At 41.3% G+C, this 20,361-nt stretch overlaps 1 protein-coding gene across 1 annotated transcript in view; it reads right to left on the reverse strand.

Annotated features, from left to right (window-relative positions):
- Positions 1 to 3,975: 3,975 nt before the first annotated feature.
- The window catches only part of LOC139564902 (integrin alpha-5-like), a 49,026-nt gene continuing 32,640 nt past the window's right edge, over positions 3,976 to 20,361 (reverse strand). Inside the window, exons 15-30 of the mRNA XM_071384783.1 lie at positions 20,076 to 20,189; positions 18,296 to 18,351; positions 17,727 to 17,887; positions 17,078 to 17,215; positions 14,863 to 14,930; positions 10,789 to 10,939; positions 9,920 to 10,012; positions 9,539 to 9,618; positions 9,160 to 9,240; positions 8,748 to 8,853; positions 8,444 to 8,602; positions 8,010 to 8,117; positions 6,283 to 6,396; positions 5,588 to 5,689; positions 5,269 to 5,391; positions 3,976 to 4,783 (exon numbers count right to left, since the gene is read on the reverse strand). Coding sequence (XP_071240884.1) covers positions 4,700 to 4,783; positions 5,269 to 5,391; positions 5,588 to 5,689; positions 6,283 to 6,396; positions 8,010 to 8,117; positions 8,444 to 8,602; positions 8,748 to 8,853; positions 9,160 to 9,240; positions 9,539 to 9,618; positions 9,920 to 10,012; positions 10,789 to 10,939; positions 14,863 to 14,930; positions 17,078 to 17,215; positions 17,727 to 17,887; positions 18,296 to 18,351; positions 20,076 to 20,189 — 1,738 coding nt within the window. The 3' untranslated portion in view covers positions 3,976 to 4,699. The remainder of the gene's footprint in view (positions 4,784 to 5,268; positions 5,392 to 5,587; positions 5,690 to 6,282; positions 6,397 to 8,009; positions 8,118 to 8,443; positions 8,603 to 8,747; positions 8,854 to 9,159; positions 9,241 to 9,538; positions 9,619 to 9,919; positions 10,013 to 10,788; positions 10,940 to 14,862; positions 14,931 to 17,077; positions 17,216 to 17,726; positions 17,888 to 18,295; positions 18,352 to 20,075; positions 20,190 to 20,361) is intronic.

Raw genomic sequence — 20,361 nt, forward strand, 5'->3', positions numbered from 1 at the left:
TCAAGCAGCAATTTTGATTATTTGATCAGTTTTCTTTATGCTACATGTAGTTAATTGACACGTTGTTGTTGCGCCTTTCTTGCGTTAGTTTTTTATGCAAATTAATACCGGCTTTGTAGTTAATAGTGCTGGCTTGTTTGCCTACTAGCTTTATATATAGCTTTGGCATACCAGGCCACATGTTATTGCATAGCTCTCAAGCTCTAGGCTGCATTCTGCCTTCTCCATACAGTTTTCAGCAGTTAGCTTCGCCCGTGACTGGCACATGTGAACTACAATCCCGACTCGGTGTTTTAACGTTTAGAAACGGCAACAATCATCGCTTTCGATACGGCTTTTGAAACATATGTCCCTTATCATTCTTCAGTGAGAAAGAAATCCTTCAAATAAAATAAAGACACTTACACAAAAAAAGTATGATTCTTAATGACTGTACAACTGGAAATGATCACCAACATTTTCAGAAAACAAGATATGGTATGGTACTTTGATTCAATTTAATCAAATTTATAAAGCCCTTTTTACATCAGCAGATGTCACAATGTGCTTATACAGAAACCGGGCCTAAAGCCCCAGAGAGCAAGCAACGCAGGTGTAGAAGCTAGGAACAACTCCCTAGAAAGGCAGGAACCTAGGAAGAAACCTAGAAAGGCTGTGCCAGTGGAGATTATAGTACATGGTCATTAAGGCCAGATCGTTCAAGATGTTCAAACGTTCACAGAAGACCAGCAGGGTCAAATAATAATCACAGTGGTTATAGAGGGTGCAACAGGTCAGCACCTCAGGATTAAAGGAATGTACCAACAAAGTTAGTTAAGTTGAATACTTGCAGTGCCTTCAGAAAGTATTCATACCCCTTGACTTACTCCACGTTTTGTTGTGTTACAGCCTGAATTCAAAATGTATTAAATTTATATTTTGTATCTCACCCCTCTACACACAATACCCCATAATGACAAAGTGAAAACATGTTTTTTTATTTCATTTGCAAATGTATTTCAAATGAAATACAGAAATAGGTCATTTACGTAAGTGTTCACACCTCTGAGTCAATACTTTGTATAAGCACCTTTAGCGGCGATTACAGCTTTGAGTCGTCTTTGGTATGTGTATCAGTTTTGCACATGTGGATTTGGGGATTTTCTCCCTTGCAGACTTTCCCACGCTCTGTTAAATTAGATGGGGAACAGCGGTGAACAATAATCTTTCCACCGATTTTCAATGGGATTCAAGGCCACTCAAGGACTTTCACACTCTTGTTCTGAAGCCATTCCAGTGTTGCTTTGGCTGTATGTTTGGGGTAATTGTCCTGCTGGAATGTATGTCACCCCAGTCTGATGCAGGGAATTTGCTTGTATTTGGCTCCATTCATTGTTCCCTCTATCCTTACCAGTCTCCCAGTCCCTGCCGCTGAAAAGCATCCCCATAGCATAATGCTGCCTCCACCATGCTTCACGGTAGGGATGGTGTTAGACGGGTGATGACATGTGCCTGGAGTCTATCAAGTGCCTTTTTCTAGTATTGGCCTCCGTCTGGCCACTCCCATAAAGCCCAGATTGATGAAGTGTTATAGAGACTGTTGTCCTTCTGGCAGGTTCTCCCATCTCAGCCAAGGAACTCTGACCAAGGTCCTTCTTGCCCTGCTGCTCAGTTTGGTCAGACGGCCAGCTGTAGGCAGAGTCTCGGTACTTCCATATTTTTTCCATTTCCCAATGATGGAAATCACTGTGCTCTTGGAAACTTTCAACATTCTAGAAATTGTTTTATACCCATCCCCAGATATATGCCTACCCTTCCACAGATATATGCCCCATCAAAATTATATCTTGGAGATCTACAGACAGTTCCTTGGACTTCATGGTATAGTTTCTGCTCTGACATGCACTGTCAACTGGGACCTTAAATAGACAAGTGTGTTTCTTTCTAAATCATATCCAAACTATTGAATTGGCCACAGGTGGACTCCAATCAACTTGTAGCGACATCTCAAGGATGATCAAAGGAAATTGGATGCACATGAGCTCAATTTGGAGTGTCATAGCAAAGGGGTGGTGACTACGTATGTAAATGACATATTTCTGTATTTGATTTAATACATTTTTACTTTGTCATTATGGGGTATAGTGTGTAGATGGGTGAGAAAAAATATCGATTTAATGCATTTTGAATTTAGACTGTAACACAACAAAATGTGAAATAAGTCTGAATACTTTCAGAAGGCACTGTACTTTTACTGTGGTTAATTGTTATCCGCTCTTGTTCCTTCTGATCTTGAGAGCCGAAGCAAGGTGCTGCACCATATATTCTGAGTGAAGTTTTTTTCTCTCACTATAGCTAGTTATTTCTAACCAATAACAGTGTTGCTATATAAAAATCCAATCCAGGGCAGGCTTCTGACCCATCCACAACCAAAAAAGGTAAAGAAAATGTCATTTAACTTGCGTCCCTATAAAAAAAAAGCATTGGATTGTTGTAAGCATTGGCTGGAGGGAGTTTCCAACATTGTTAAATCCTTAAATGGGGAGAACGGTAGAGAATCGGGAACACAGGTACCATGCAAACACAGGTACCACCCTTCACCCAGAAGTATGCACTTCTTCCCTCCCCCTCAATGCAATTAAAAGGCACACTAATAAGTATGGTGAATAACACTAATGTTCTTGCTTCCAGAAGCAAGCACATTCAATATTAGCATTTATCTTCTCAAAAGTATTTGGATAGGGTTATATAAAATGGTACATTTATTTCGAATCAACTTATGGAAAAGATATGACAACTCCCAATATGGGAGAGAATAGTTTTACAAAAAAACGTATTTCCACTGCATTTTACATAGTCTTCACAAAATTCTAAGTGTACAACTTTGAAACATACACCCCCCCCCCCCCCCCCCAAAAAAAACTAACAAAACATTTCCTTAAGTATGACCAAGTTCCTTTTGTTGAATGCACAAAAAATGGGTTATAAATAGTGGTTAGTGGATGTGAGGTTATATCTATCATTCAACTGTAATACGTATCTAAAAAGCTCTAGCAGTGTATTTACAAATGTGGTCAAGTTGCACAGTAACATAATGCATCAGGAAGTGCATGACAAATGTAATAATATATATCAGCAAAAAGGCCATTTTCATTTTCTCAACAACATATAAACTCTCCAGCTAACAAGCTTTTATTGGAAAACTGGTGGCTATGAGGCAGCACACCACTGTCTGCAAGCTGATATTGCACCCGTGTTGACAGATATGGTGGTATATCGCCAGCAGCCCAGCAACGCAACGACCAACTGACGGTCAACATGAAACTGTTAGCATTGTCAGCTACCGCCGACTTTGTCGATGGTGGGCCACCGTAAGCTTGCCATCAGGGTCAGGCATGGCCTGTTTGGGCCAAAATAAGGCAACTCGGAGTAGCAAACTCTCCTTCAATGTGTGGTCCATCCATACGTCGGGAGGATAGAGGGAGTTTTGTGACATTAGGAAAACATTTACCTTGACTGATACCCTTCCATGTGTCATTTTGTACTCCTAGCATCAGAGGTCTTTGGCTGTTACCGTTGTGCCACACACTGATTCCCTTCAATAGCACACTTTCTTCAACATTCTCTCCTCATTTACCGGCAGGTAGGTAAAATGTCTACCACCGTACATATAATTCTTAAGCAGTGGTGTAAAGTACTTAAATAAACATACTTTAAATGACTACTTAAGTACTTTTCAGGTATCTGTATTTTACTTTACTATTCATATTTTTGACAGCTTTTACCTTTACTCCACTACATTCCGAAAGAAAATAATGTACTTTTTAGGCCATACATTTTTCCTGACACCCAAAAGTACCAGATAATCCCTGGTCATCCATACTGCCTCTGATCTGGCTGACAGTGTTGGAGTGTGCCCCTGCCTATCCTTAAATAAAATAAACTAGAAAATCGTGGCGTCTGGTTCGCTTCATATAAGGAATGTGAAACCAAATATTTTAGACTTTTACTCAAATAGCGTTTAATTGGGTGACTTTCACTTTTACTAGAGTCATTTTCTATTAAGGTACAGCATCTTTACTTTTACTCAAGTATGACAATTGTGTATTTTTCCCTCCATTGTTCTTAAGTATATATTTGTGTGTATACGCATAGATTCCATTTGGATTCTATGCGTATACACATTCTGCCATTCGGGATTTCTTGTTTCAAGTTAATAAAAAATTTAAAAATTGTGCTTGTTTGAAATTTTTGCTGCACTGTTAGGAGCTAGTCACACAAGCATTTCGCTGCACCCACTATAACATCTGCCAAACTGTGTACGCAACCAATTAACTTTGATTTGATTTAGGTAAAGACGTATTTGGTGAATAAAACAATTGAATGAATGCTCCATTGCCCCATCCAGTGTTGCTACTTTGATGGAGATTTTCCCAAAGCAAAAAGCAGGATTTTAAAGACATTATTGTCCATTCAACCGTGCCAGGATAGCTCTGTTGTAGTTTGGGCCAGACATCTCATTATGTGTTTGCCTGCTTGAGCATTTCAGTGTGTAGTACCAGGCTGAATACCAGTGAGGTCCAAGTAGTACTCATCCTGTTGATATTAGTTGAAGACTGCCCTTCATGCATGAGTATTCTGTAGTTCATTTGGAGTTACAAGTTCAGTCCAACGCAATGACTTTCCAGTTTTCGAAACGACGTCTGGGATGGTCCACCATTTAGGCCTCCGAAGAAGCCTGGGGTTTGAGTTGAGCTTTCTCCATGGCTGTACCATAGGGATCGGATCTTTTGAAGAAGCCCATCTGGAAGGACGGAAAGAGAAATGAGACTTATTACAATTTCAAAGGTTTTAATTACATGAATAGCCCTCATAGATGTCATAGTACCGGTTCAGTTAGATTGCATTTCATCGTTATTTGCTAACAACATACCCTTTCAAGACTGCACATTTTGAACACTTCTAATCTTGATCTTATTTTATCGTTTTTAGATATTATTTTAAGAATTGATATGCTTCTCCCTAGCTGGCAAAACCGGTTGCAATGATATCATGATGACCTCTTATGGGACTTCATGGTCAGGTTGCAAAATGATTTTCTATATGTATTTTTAGCAACCAGAAACCGGTTGTAATAATATGACGTCTATCCTATGACAACATCTTTATCTGGTTATATAATGTATTGCCAACCATAAAAACTGTTTACAAACAGAACATTACGTCATCATGACGTAACATGCATGTGATTTTGCCCGTTGGGTTTATTGTCCTTTACGCTACACTTACCTTGTATAGTACATATATGAGCAGGGCGAGCAGCAGCAGTCCAGCCAGTATGGCCAGAATGATGATCCACAGGGGTACAATGTACTGGCTCTCCGGCTTGTTCCACATCACTGGAGTCAGGACCTGCAACGCAATGATATGTTGTTACCGTTGGGGAGTGAGAGGTCACTTTGAAAAAATGTGACATTACTCCTAACGTTTAAAAAAAAAAATGTTTTGTGTGCACTTCTTCAAACGATATCCCAAATCATACAGACAGGACTGGCCTAAACCATCAGAAACCTAAAAATGAACAGTTTAATAAATAAATTGCACTTGCCTTCGTGGATCCACTGGGTTTGAGTTTGGGAGCGATGGCATAGGGCATGTTCTTGACTCTGTACTGGGCAGAACACTCCAGCACATACTGCTTGTATGCCCTCTGTAGCATTAGTTCAAAGAAAATAAATAATGAGACAATAGATCATCTGAACTACTTAGCCAAATATTGCCAAAGTGTGTACAAAAAAAAACAATACCTTTCACTGTAAAAATGGACACTCTAAACAAATGTTTTATATGCTTTACAAATGTACTACAAGGAGAGGGCAACATTGTACCACCGACTAGCAGAACCTACAATGCCTTCACTTATGTAACTTAAATATTTATGCATTTCATTTTGAATAGATTTTCAACAACAACAAAATCATTATGGGGTATTGTGCGTAGATGGGTGAGATAAAAAAAAAAAAAAACTATTTAATCCATTTTGAATTCAGGCTGTAACACAAGAACATTTTGGAATAAGTCAAGGAGTATGAATACTTTCTGAAGTAGCTTCATTCTTCATTCGAACTACCAATAATAGCAGTAGTATTACAGTACTAATACTACATAAGGATTGTTAGTACCAAGTTCAATTACATTTGATCTACATAGCACAATATACATGTGCTATCCAAATGATCATTTAATATAAACAGTACTGCACGGTACATGACAGTAGTACAAACTAGAGTCACGCTCTCTCACCTCGATGAAGGTCTCAGCCCAGATGCGTGAGCGGACTGTCAGAATGACACTGCTTCCTCTCTCCAGTAACCCCACATGACAGTGCAGCCTCCAGCACTCCACCGTAGAGCATGACTATGGAGGAAGGCAAACAGTAATCAATACAGACCACCAATACATGACATTCAATCAACCTCACAAACAGTTATAGCTAACAATCTGTGATTATGAGCAGTAAGAGGCTATTGTGAACTTTTGCCTTTGGGGCATCATTCAAGCCAACGTTTTATGTAAACAATTAGCAACTAAACTTAGTGTATCTTCAAGTTCTCCATAAAGAGCTAATCCCTTTGCTTTTAATAAAAGGGAATGATACTAGGTTGTAGTTTTGTGCCCTTTGTGAAAAGTGGGGAGCCATTGTTAATTTTGTTGTAAAACGTTTTGTGGTCATTCGTTTTTTTTGAGGTGAAAGAATACTGAATGACGGGGAGAGAGGGAATGAATAATGATTGCAATAATAATGGGTGGATAATAATAATAATAATAATAATAATGGGTGGAGAGCATAAAGGAAAAATCAAAAGAGAGCCGTTTTGATTTGACAGCTGTTTTGAGAAGTTTTGTTTTGAGAAGTATACTTCACATACAACGACGCTATATAACGTATAATTACGAGCAGATCTTATGATGATAGATATCCTCATATCCCTTTTACGAGAGAATAATTCCCTTTCAGTTTGTCTTTTGTGGTATTAGCGAAGCCACGGATGGTTCTTAGTGTTTTGTCTGTGGTAATTCAGCTCATAAGGCCATCGTTAGGACATGAAACGAAAGACTCAAAAAGAGACGGAATTACAATGAAAAACAACAAACAAAGAAAAAAGAACAGACAATGACTTCAAGAGAGAAGAGGTTAGGCAGGCCAATAAACATGACTGCTGCACCAGCAGCATTCGAGGCCAGTCTATTTAACAAGCTAGTGAACTACAGGCCTCACATAAGATGCTCATTATTACCCCTTAACTCTCTAATCTCTGTGCTCCCGGACTATGTGCCAAGTGACTTCATTTAACAGTCGGTATCTGCTGTTTTACTGTTTTTAGAGTTAACAGACCTCAGCGGCCGTGTGTCACTGTTGACTCCACATGGGGTTAAGCATGTTGAGTCCCTAAACAAGATGAGTGAGGGGAGGGGGGGAGAAGAAAAGGGAGTGAAAATAAGGAAATATGATAAATAAATAATGAAGAAATGAGAGAAAAGAAAAAAGGTAAAAGGAGAGAAGATTAAGGGAAGAAGGAGAGAAAACATCTCCCGGAATCCTCATATGGGGATCAGATGAACAGCTCTCGAGAGGCACTACTGGCTGGCTTTATAATGCTGTAGGGACTGAGAGTGTGGTCAGTACTCTCAGTGGATGACTGTGTGAGTGCGTGCATGGTCATGTTTCCATTTGAAGAATTTGTAGCTACAATGAGTTTTGTAATTTATGGGTCTGGGCTGGTGGTTTCCTTTCAGCCATACATGTATTCACTCTCACAGTACAAGCCAACAACATCACACTAACTCCACTTACCCCCCCCCTTCCCCTTCTAAAAGCTACTCCAAACACGAGGTGAAGCTTCTCCCTCTAAAAGCTACTCCAAACATGAGAGGTGACTGTAGAAACCAAGTTGACCTGCTAACCCTTTTTTACGTATTAAAAGTACCACTAACGGGTCACAAGACACACACACACAAGGCTGTCTCACCAAGTTGCTTTGTTTGGCCAGAGGATCCCTGTAGACCTCTCTCCTCTGGATGTGGTGTTCAGGGCTGAACGTCTGTGAGGGAGGCTGTTCTGTTGTAGGAGGCTGGAGCTGGCAACACACACACACAATACTACACATGGACCATTCCACTCATAGACACATAACACAAACTCTCATACGGTCATTGTGACTCATAAACTTGGGTAATATTGGACTACTGCATATCCTTGGCGTAAATACTGCGAATGATTATGTGAAACCACACAAAATAAATGACAATGTATTAGGGTTGGGTGTGAATGTATACAGTATCTGGGATGAGTGTCTGTGGATGTAGATTATGAGAAAGCGTGTGCATCCAGTATGATTGTGTGTGCGCCTGCCTGCATGCATCTATGCATGTGTACATGTGTGCGTGTACGTGTGTTCCTCACCTTGAGTTTCAGTGCATTGAGGGTGTGGTTGGAGCTGCAGTTGAGTGGTCCCTGAGTGATGACCTCCACAGGGTACAGAAGGTCGTGACCCTGAGCTCTCAGAGGGCACCGCAGCTCCAGCACCGACTGACTGATCATACTGGGCCCGTTGTTCACCAACTTACAGAGAGAGAGAGAAAGAGAGAGAACCCATGTTAGCATACTGTACCAGGAAGCTGAGATAAACATTTGTTCAACCACCTAACCCTACAACTCCACTTAACAAAATAACACAAAATCAACTCTAGCGGCACACGTTGAGTACCTCGTAGACATGCTGGATTTCAGACCCAATGTCCTGCTCCTCTTGGAGGCTGTGGCTCATCCTCCAGTTTGGGGGAGGGAAGAGGAGCTTGTCCGGACGGGAAACGCTTCAATCGAGAAAAGGAGAGAGAGAGTAACACCGTAGGACAAAGGACAAAATAGTAAAAAGATGCAGTACACATACCCTACAGAACGTGGTAACGAAACATTATTTCCAATGTAATCGGGGCTGGGGCTGTTGAAGTCCCAGTTGATTTGGGTATTGGTGACTGGGTATTGGTACCCAGTCACTTTGAGTGTAGCTAAACAGGGAATATGTCATTAGTATAGTGATGGAGACCACTAATTCATTTGTTTGTTCGTCCATCCATCCATCCATCCGTCTATCCATCCATCCATCCATGCTGACTCACCCCTGTAGGATAACATCAGCTACCACAGCCACCTCAAGATCATAGAGCTCAACATCGCTCTGGGAGCTATTCTCATTTTTACTGAGTGGAGAGAGAACAGAGAAGTGTAACACTACATTTAGATTGTGCCAAAAAGATTGTTTGTGGATGTTCATTGGAAGTTCACTTAACAGTCGACAACATTTTAACTAACTATGCACTTAACCCTAAGCTTAGCTCAAGTCAGGACACGGGCGTAAGTGTGTAAGTATTTAGGGCGGGTTGAGGTACAAAAAAAACATTCAACCTCACACCAACATTTAACTAAATAGTAATACAGTACACAGTAAAGTAATTCATAGTGTATACCATTTCTGTGCTGAAGGTACAACTGTGTTACCTGCGTATCTGGAGCTCAAACTGCACCGTATTGTAAGTGTCCTTCAGTCGGGGCACAGTGAAGCGGAGGCCTGCCCACAACTGTGAAGATCCACACAAAAGACCCACGATCAACCACAAAGACACTAGAGATACACTGACCTCAGATCTGTCAGAAAGACAGTCCGTCATAAACACACACACACACAGTCATTAACAGGATCAGTCTGGGTCACACAACATCATTCGTAAAGACAGATAATTGTACAGACATACAGAAACCCACAATCAGAAGGACAGAAGTACCATATTGCTTCAGCAACATTGGAAGTTCCTTTCATAACAATAAAGCTCCATTTGACTTTGAATTGAAGAAACAGTTAGTCCATGATGGTCCACTTACACTTGTGCCAGACTTCATAGGGTTGCCCAGGTCACAGACCAGATAGCGGGTCTGATTCTCTGCCTCGTAGCTACAGGTTAGCTGAGTCAGACTCTGCTTATGAGATCCAAGCACCAACATAGAGAGAGAGACATAGAATTTGGAAATACTGTGAAGTCAAGTCTTTCTAACTATTAATATCATTACCATTGTTTTAGTCATCAGGCCATCGTTAGTATCAACACTATTGCATTGATATCACTTAAATTATGGTCATTGTCATGTGGATATTTATTATCATAGCATTATCATAGGAACTTTTGTGCCAGCAGCATACCACCCTGCATACCACTGCTGGCTTGCTTCTGAAGCTAAGCAGGGTTGGTCCTGGTCAGTCCCTGGATGGGAGACCAGATGCTGCTGGAAGTGGTGTTGGAGGGCCAGTAGGAGGCACTCTTTCCTCTGGTCTAAACAAAGATCCCAATGCCCCAGGGCAGTGATTGGGGACACTGCTCTGTGTAGGGTGCCATCTTTCGGATGGGACGTTAAACGGGTGTCCTGACTCTCTGAGGTCATTAAAGATCCCATGGCACTTATCGTAAGAGTAGGGGTGTTAACCCCGGTGTCCTGGCTAAATTCCCAATCTGGCCCTCAACCATCATGGTCACCTAATAATCCCCAGTGTACAATTGGCTCATTCATCCCCCTCCTCTCCCCTGTAACTATTCCCCAGGTCGTTGCTGCAAATGAGAACGTGTTCTCAGTCAACTTACCTGGTAAAATAATGGTAAAAAAAAACATTTTACATTTTTATTAGACATATTAGCCGTAGCATCGTTTTGAGTTAGCATGTCCCCTAAGAGGGACAGGACAGATGGTTGCTCCCTCACCGCATTGTTGCGGGCTATACCACTGTAGTCAGCCTCTGGGGGAAGCACCATGTAAAGCTCTGCCTCGTAGGCCCCGCCCTCTCCCTCGTTCCTGGCATTGAAAGTCAGGGTCAGGGAGTTCTCGTCACCCAGATACACCTCCGTCCTATCGCTAAGGAAACCACAAGAAAATACAACAACGTAAAACAAAGCAACAATAAACATGTCATCCCCCACGAATTATGTAGCGCCCCCCCTTGGGCCAATCAGTGTAATTAATGTAAATGACAAATCTTTATGACAAGACGCATCATTCACCGAAGTTTCGTCAAAAATCGGGCCAGTGGTGTCTATGATATCGCATGTGACTAATGTATGTACAGTTGATTACTATAGCGCCCCCCTTAGGCCAAACAGTGTCATTTTGTAAATGCCAGATATTTATGGAAAGACACATCATTCGCCTAAGTTTCACTAAAATCAGGCCAGTGGTGTTTGAGATATCGTGTGGGTTAGCTAGACTCATATCCCTGATCATGTGTGCCAAATTTCATCACTCTGAGTCAAACAAATCAAGAGATATAAACATATGCCTGTTATAGCATTACCGTAGGTCGATATGAATGTTCTTGCATATGTTGAGTTTTGACATTGTTTGCAACATGTGTACCAAATTTTGCATTGAGAGACCTTTGTCCATAGATGCCACATATCAAGTTGTGCAGATCGGTCAGTGTTTTTCATAAAATTCTAATTGGCGAAAATCCATAATGGCGGACCTTATGGGGTCCCTGAGGCAAATTTGTTCCTTGTGAGGACAGGGACCTATGTAAAAAAGATGAATGAAACGCAGAGGAAGTGATAACATCGCTACTCTATCACTGCAGACTACGAGAGAAGAGGAAAGGTTAAAGGTGGTGGGGGGAGAGGGAGAGGGAGATGTACTGTAAGTCAAATTGTATTTGAGTCAAAGCTTTTAAGATACAGACAAACATGTACGTGAAATATAATCAATTTATAATTGTTTTTTAAATTATACGAGCAAAAAATATTCAATCTAATTTGGAACGGCAAGCCAGACAAAATTAAACAGGCCTATTTATATAATGAATATGAATTCGGAGGGCAGAAATGATGAACTATTATTTCTATGACTGGCCTCCCTAAAGGCCAGTCATGCAAAAGTCATACTTAAATCCGAACTGGTTCTCTAGCAGATTTGTAAGAATGTCTCACCCCATGTTCAAGAATGGCTTTTCCCCTTTATTCAGATTACAACCTCTCACTTTCGGTTATTTGAAAATGAAAGTATCTCCAAAATATTGCTATTTTTAAAACAACGCATAGAAAGTTGGTTGCAATTTCAGTTTAATCCACTAGATAAGACAGAACAAATATTACATCAAATATTATGGTTAAACTCAAATATACAAATATAATTGATAAAAAATACTTCCTAGAACCCGATGGTCACTCTGACAGAGCTCCAGAGTAACTCTGTGGAGATGGGAGAACCTTCCATAAGGACAACCATCTCTGCAGCACTCCACCAATCAGGCCTTTACGGTAGAGTGGCCAGACGGAAGCCACTCCTCAGTAAAAGGCACTTGACAGCCCGCTTGGAGTATGCCTAAAGGCACCTAAAGGACTCTCAGACCATGATAAACAAGATTCTCTGGTCTGATGAAACCAAGATTGAACTATTTGGCCTGAATGCTAAGCGTGATGTCTGGAGGAAACCTGGCACCATCTCTACGGTGAATCATGGTGGTGGCAGCATCCAGATGTGGGGATGTTTTTCAGCGGCAGGGACTGGGAGACTAGTCAGGATCGAGGGAAAGATGAACGGAGCAATGACAAGAGAGATCCTTGATGAAAACCTGCTCCGGAGCGGGGTGAAGGTTCACCGTCCAACAGGACAACAACCCTAAGCACATAGCCAAGACAACACAGGAGTAGCTTGGGACAAGTCTCTGAATGTCCTTGAGTGGCTCAGCCAGAGCCCGGACTTGAACCCGATCTAACATCTCTGGAGAGACCTGAAAATAGCTGTGCAGGGACGCTCCCTATCCAACCTGACAGAGCTTGAGAGGATCTGCAGAAAAGAAAAGGAGAAACTCCCCAAATACAGGTGTGCCAAGCTTGTAGCATAATACCCAAGTAGACTCGAGGCTGTAATCGCTGCCAAAGGTGCTTTAACAAAGTACTGAGTAAAGGGTCTGAATACTTATTTAAATGTTATATTTCAGTTATGTTTTATTTTATACATTTGCAAAAAAAATAAAACTGTTTTTGCTTTGTCATTTTGGGGTATTGTGTGTAGATTGGTGAGGGGGAAAAACAATTCAATCAATTTTAGATTAAGGCTGTAACGTAACAAAATTTGGAAAAAATCAAGGGGTCTGAATACTTTCCAAGTCTACTGTATACTTGAACCCAGAGGATGTACTATACAAAGTACCAATAATAAAGGGCATTTATCTCTAAGATAGGCCTCAAGGTTGTGAACACAAAACAACCTCACGCATGGGAATTCTCGGGAAGCAAAAAATGTAAGTCCTAAAAAACAAGCTGTGTATTACATTCCAATGGTGACAGGTCGTCGAAGCGGCATAGTGAAAGTACTGAATCATAGACGCTTTTTTGACTGACTTGGTCTCGTGGAAACAGAAAACACACAGTCCCCAATTTTCCATGGGAAACTCTTAACTTGATTGTACTCTGCCACTAATAAAAATCACATGGCGAAGTCCTGCAATACACTACTCAAGACAGAGCAACAAAAGAGCTAGAGCTACTAGTTTGTGAATGGCCCCAGTTGTTCCATTCAGCCTATAGTGCAACATACTCTGCTGTTGTCCACACTCAAACAACAAGGATTAACCATGAATAACCAGGAGCAAGTAAAGAGTCGTGAGGATATGAGTTACTCTCCTTGGAATAAAAGTGCATTTCTTTAATCAAGGACAAATAAACATACATGTATATCAGTGGCCACCAAACAGTCTATCACGATCGACTAGTCGATCTCCAAGCCATTCCTAGTCGATCACCAAACATTTCTGTAAAACCCCCAACGATAAATCCTTGCATTCCTATTATTACTATACATTTTTTTTGCTGTTGGCGTTAGGTGCACTTGATTCAGCTACGCTAGCGCCGGGAAGGCAAAGTGTTCCCATTATGAACCATTTCATGTGTTTGAAGGTAGAACTCCGCCTACCCGACAGTCCCAGAGAGCAAATCAAGTGCACCTATAGGCCTGCTGCTGGCCAATCAGATGGCTCAGATCACCGTGTCTGCTCAGTTTCCTCGCACCATAGACTGTAAAAAGAAGCCTCGAACGCACAGCAAAGTTGATAATGTGAGATTTAAAAACTTTTAAAACCATGACTAGAGAGAGAATCAACGAATCCCGCAAAGAATTGCTGTTTTTATGAGTTTGTTCATGTTTAAGTTATTCAGCACTGTCAATACTTTGCTCAACGGTTTTATAAGTCATAAAACGTATATTTTCCCTACTTCCACTCACGCTACAACCAGCGCTGCAGCTGCAATGAATGAGTAAAGCAAAGTGTTTCGATAAGCTATTATTTGTGGCTTTTTTTTATATTGATGAATATTTCACTTTCTCTGCTCATGGGAGAAACAACATGAATTGTTGCACAAGGCAGAAATAATGCAGGGCGACTTAAGTTTCGCCATCAGCTGGAAGACTGTCCCCTTTTCTCAGCGGAGGGAGGGAGGGAGGGAGAGAGGAGGGACGGTGAGACGTGTAAGAGGCAGCCTCAACGCTGCTCCCTCCCTCCCCTCAGACTGACCATCAGAAGGAGGACATCACCAGTAAAATAAAAAAGCAACCGTTTAATACAAAAGCCCAACTATAGACCTCTCGACAGTCTGTATCCGATCGTTTCTTTCCTACTCTTCTTTCTTGGTTGCCACTGCTTTGAGAGGACATGACAGGTGAAAGCAATAGGCTGAAGACCTACTGAGGCCTTTCACCTATCGAAAGGTCAAGAGGGAGAATACCAAGGTGGACTATTCCGGAGTAATGCCTTGGTTTAAGGTAATGGAGAGGGGACTTCAGCTCACCCATAAACAGCCAGTTTGAGGTCAGGGACACAGATGTTGTCCTCACCACAGTCCAGCTGAATCTGGGCCTGCAGAACAGAAAGAGTGGAGAGAGAGAGAGAGAGATGTTAATGGGAGAGAGAGGGAGATATTTCGATTTTGAGAAAAACTTTATCGTCCCAATTCAGTTAGCGCCTCATCTTAGAATGCTAAAAGAAATGCACTTCTACTGAAAGAGAGAGAGAGATATTTAGAGAGAGCAAGAGAGTTATGTACCAAGAAAGACATAAATACAACTCACTAAGATTTTCAGCTTATTACGTACTACCAGTATATTTTCTTAAGACTGCAAAAACAGCATGCAGTTCTATGACAATTCACATTGGTTTTTGAACAACCACTGGTAAATTTACCACGGCAATAAAGTTTTATGAAGACTAACGCCTTAAATGAGAGAATGAGGGGGAAAGGTAGAGGAGTGAGAAGTAAGGGAATAAGGGGAGGGCGGAAAAAGAGAAAGCAAATGAGGGGTGAAGGAATGAACGGAAACAGTGTTTCGTTTTGGTGGAATGAGGAGAGCAATGATGTTCGAGAAAGGTAGACAGACTCCAATGTGAAGAAAGGAGGGATTGGGAGAAAAAAATAAACTTGCTGCTTAGTGAGGAGAGGAATTGGTCTCCTAAGCAATTTGTCACTGAAGTGTAAAGACTTTACAAACCACAATAAAATATAAATCGAATATGATTCGATTAGACCGTATTCCCCTTCACTCTCTTCCGCCTCTCTCCTTCTCCAACATTGCTCTTGCTCTGTGTACTGTGAACCCATTGTTACAATACTACCCCATCCCGGCAGCAACATGTGGAAAACATTAGACCCAAAAAGGATTCTACAAGAGTGCAGAGTCGGCATGGCGGTCACTCACTCCGTATCCATGGCGATGGCTCATTTAAAGTCCTCAATGTTATCGTTCACTAAAGTCCATGTGGTAATCGGTCAGTCAGCACAAGATCGCAAGACGGAGGAGTGCACGGGGACTAGTAATGTTCACACAGAAACACCAAGGGTTGCCCTTCTCTGCTTATCTTTTCCCCCAGTTACTCACTGTCATGTTCTTTCAGCCCTCCATCTCCGTGGGACAAAAAGGGCGGTAAAAACTTTATTGTTGAGAAGTGCAAGAGAAAGAGGTAGAGAGTGCAAACATATTTCTGTGTAATAATGGAAGCATGGAAAGTCTGAGCTATTCCCAAAAGCTGTTCTAGCTAAGTTGTATTGGTTTCTCTGCCAATAAGTGAGAGCCTCTGAGCACACACATACTTTTACACAGACACACACATGCATGTGCACACACACACACTTATACTCACACACACATATATAAACACATGCACATGCTCCAAGCCTGGCTCGTCTGGCTCGCAACATGGCAGAGACCAAAGGCTACATACATAAACAAACCACAACCAGATGGCTAGCCTCAGTGCCCCACCCAGAAAGAGCTGTCAGTTCTCCCTCTGTTTAATCGCATAGCCGTGACTCAACCCACCACCCCTACCCCTGAGGATTCTATTCTCAATTCGGAAAAGCTACCACCATAGAATTGGAAAGAGGGCCCACCACGTTCTTTGCCATTATCGCGTATGTGACAGCATGGGTAGTGCCATTGAAGGCTTTCATCTTAAGTAAAGTTAAAAAAAAGGCTTTGTAGCAAGTGTGCCGTCTATCCAACTCTATGGCTGCCACATATTGTAATTCCGTGCTTTGTGTATCAGGACTAACCCCCAACCTTTAGACATATGGGGACCAGCACTACTGAAGGGTCGTCCATATTTAAACTGGCCACTTATGCCTTTCTACTTCAACAAGTCTTTATGGCGCAAAATGTAGATATTGGTGGATTTAGATATGGTGCACATGTGTGTTCGTGGTGAAGTCTGATAGTTTTGGACTCCATTGTCCATAGTGCACCTATGTTCATACCCTCTATACGTTGAGTGGACTGGAGACGTTGTGTGGACTGGCGTTTCAGTAGTAGTGTCATGTACATACCAGCTATGAACTGTAATGTTGTCTGGTAAATATGATGATATTCTGGAAGTACACGCTCTCTGCTCTATAAGGTGTGATGTCTGGCAAGGTTGGGGGTAAATTCCAGTTCAATTCAGTCAAATCAGGAAATAAACAGAAATTCCAATTCCGAAATGTTTTCTAATTGAATAGCGTAGTTAATACATACCTTCTGCTCTATAAGGTGTGTTGTCTGGTATTTTAGAATGGGTCTCAGGCCATGGAGATCCAGTGAAGCGAGAGGGTCCAGGCTAAAGTTGAGTGTGACGTAAATGGGGGAAAGTTTATCCCTAAACTCCCCTTCACTCTGCAACACACATGGGGGGAAGAAGGGCAACGGCATCAGCAACACACTCAAGAGGAAGTGAATCGGTGTTACACTGACTTATTGTCAACTAACTGGTTGAGATAAGACACCGTGTGCCTCTAGATGTTACAGATCAGTGTAAATGTACAGCGTAAGGGGAAATGTTCACTTTCAGTCATATTGAAACTATTAAAAAAAAAAGATTAACTGTAAAATGTAACATTAAATGATTCAATTTACTGGTCTTTGAAGGCTGGATTCGAAATAACTAGCCAACATTTCCCCACAAACTTTAAGTCCACCTCGAGAAGAGTTCATTGGATCATTGTCGTATTTATAAACGGGCAATTTTTCCAACGCGTCTTTGAACATTTCTGTAACACTTTACTTAAAGCCTGAAGGTTTAATGCTTTATTACATGTTTTAAGCACGTCCAAGTCTTTAAAATGCCTTATAGCAAGGCTTTTTAATATGTCTCCCAACATTTCTTTGAGTGTTTGAAGTGACTAACGCGCAGGTAGATGCGGGTGTCGTGACACGTTCGTCCTCCGTTGGCCATGGTGATGGTCTTCAGTAGGCTGGGCTGTTGGCTATCCAGGAACAGAGTTCTCCTCACTGACGACTCCTTCTGGTTCTGCTTCAGATGGTCCAACTGTACCTCCACCACAAAACCTGCACCACACACACAGGGTGGGTTACATACACGTGCACACACACACACACGATAGAACACAGAACTATACTCACAAAAACAAACCCATTGAAACACACATGCATTTAAAGTAATTACAGAGTCAGTTATTGTGGGTACACTAACACAATACACACAATTACAAATACCCATTCCCAAGTGCAGACACACACACACACACAATCCCACTCCCACATACTCAAACATAAACACACACATACACTCACAAACCTTGCAAAGTTTCCCCTGTACTTACTCGATTGCCCTTTTATCTTAATCTTAACTGCTAAATTGACCACAGTGAGTTCAGGCATATTTGTGGCCACACAAGGGAAGGTAATAGGGAACAGCTGTGTCGGGGTCTTTCAAAATGAAAACACTGGGCTCACCTAGATCAGCAGGGAGGTGCTTCCCATTGGCCGAGAGGCAGAAACTGAGGTTGACACTGGAGGGGGTGAAGACAGAGAAGAAATAGTGAGGGGGAGTATTTCAGTATACGGTATATTCAATAGATCCATATAGAGCTCTGATAATACAGTGATAATATACAATACTACTGCATTTTGAATGATGCATTCCATGTAAAAAATGCTACCTTTGAATAGATACCCTGTAATGGAAATCTATTAATCTTGTATTCAAGTTTGAAAATATGATGAAGTAATAGGACTGGCCACCCTTCAGAGTCTGGTGCTTCTCTAGGTTTCTTCCTAGGTTCCTGTCTTTCTAGGGAGTTTTTCCTAGCCACCATGCTTCTACATCTGCATTGCTTGCTGTTTGGGGTTTTAGGCTGGATTTCTGTATAAGCACTTTGTGACATCTGCTGATGTAAAAATGGCTTTATAAATCAATTTAATTTGATAGTAAGAAATCTGAGAAGTTTCATCTTATTGGTACATGTTCAGCTAAACCTGTTAAATGTAAATGCATTCAATCTTTGCACAGAATTGAAGCCCAATTCAACCTCTCCCCTTTAATAGAAATTACCCAAACTTTACAAGCAGAGGCAGAGAATGTGTGTGTTTGATTATGAGAGTGTGCATGCACACAACATCTGTATGCTCCACTGTAAATCTGTGTGTGTGTGTTTGAGTGTGTGGCCAATGGTCATCTGCCTGTGCACGTGTGAATGTGCATGTGTGGGTGTGTCACCTCATGCATTCTGTGTCCTAGGCTGGTGTGCCAAATAATAGGTCATTCAAAGTGAATGCCAACCCTCTCCACCCTTTCCTCTGTCCACAGCACCCCACCTCTACTCCTCCCTCTGCCGCTGCCTCCCCAAGTCTCCCAGCAACATAAACGGTAATCAAGACACAAACAAAAGCGACTTGTTCTGTACTAAAGGCAGATACCAAGATACCAGCCACTAGTCATAACTTTCTCTGAAGAGTCTAAAAATAATTAATGTTTTACTTTAATTTATGGAAGGAATTTTTGTGAGCTAAAAGTAGGGAAATTTTCCCTTGGCTTGGGCTCAGAATATAGACTTCGCCATTAAACACTCACACTGGACCGGAGACTGGAAAAGCTTGTCAAACATGGTGTCATTTGACATTCTCAAGTGGTGAATACCGGACGTTTTGTCCATTGACATGGTTTAAGAGTGGAAAATGTACTACATAATATGTCTAGCACTTGAATTTATATTGTTGCTGAAGACAGTTTCCCTCCTATCAAGGTTGGTCTGTATGAGGCTATAGTAATATCCTAGTCAATGGTAGTGGTGGTGTCCGGAAGTACAATTGACATGTTACTGATAGCTAGATTTTTTTGGGCTGTACAAGGGGACTCTCAAAATGAAGTGTTACCGGCTATGCTTGTCTTAACCCATGGAATATCAGCAGTGTTTCAACCAATCAGATTTATTTGAAAAGGAAAAAGGATGTACAAATGTGTTATCTTAATTTGATCAATCTGTTGTCACACAGAATTTTCCTGCGTGGCAGGAAATACAAATTGTAGTGTATTCAAGGTTTTAAAAGGCTTCTAAAGGGTGTAATTTACACTTCAAAATGTCATACTTTATTTGCCCTAAAGAAAAATGTATCAAGCCCTACAAAAATGTCCATTAATTATAAATCACATAATTTAATTTACCGTTACTGCAGGATTATTTTCCTGCTGTGAGAAGCAGGGTCAAATTAAGACAGCACATCTGTATCAACATACCAAGACACAGAGATCGTCTCGTTCCCATTGTACACCGTACAACTCTTCTCCTCTGGATTGATCATGGTAGGTTGCAGCGTAAGAAAAGCACTGGCATTGACAATAGGCCGAGCCCTGATAGGAGAATAGCAACAAATTGGAAGATATGATTACCTTAATCAAAAGCTTTGATTCCAATACAAAAATAATTATGTAATTCAAAATTACACAAAGGTCACATATAAAACAATACTTTGAGATGAAGGTACATGCTTAATTAAAATACAAATACAAAAATGGGGTGTAA

Source organism: Salvelinus alpinus, chromosome 2, assembly GCF_045679555.1.
Source record: "Salvelinus alpinus chromosome 2, SLU_Salpinus.1, whole genome shotgun sequence".
Classification (NCBI taxonomy): Eukaryota; Metazoa; Chordata; class Actinopteri; order Salmoniformes; family Salmonidae; genus Salvelinus; species Salvelinus alpinus.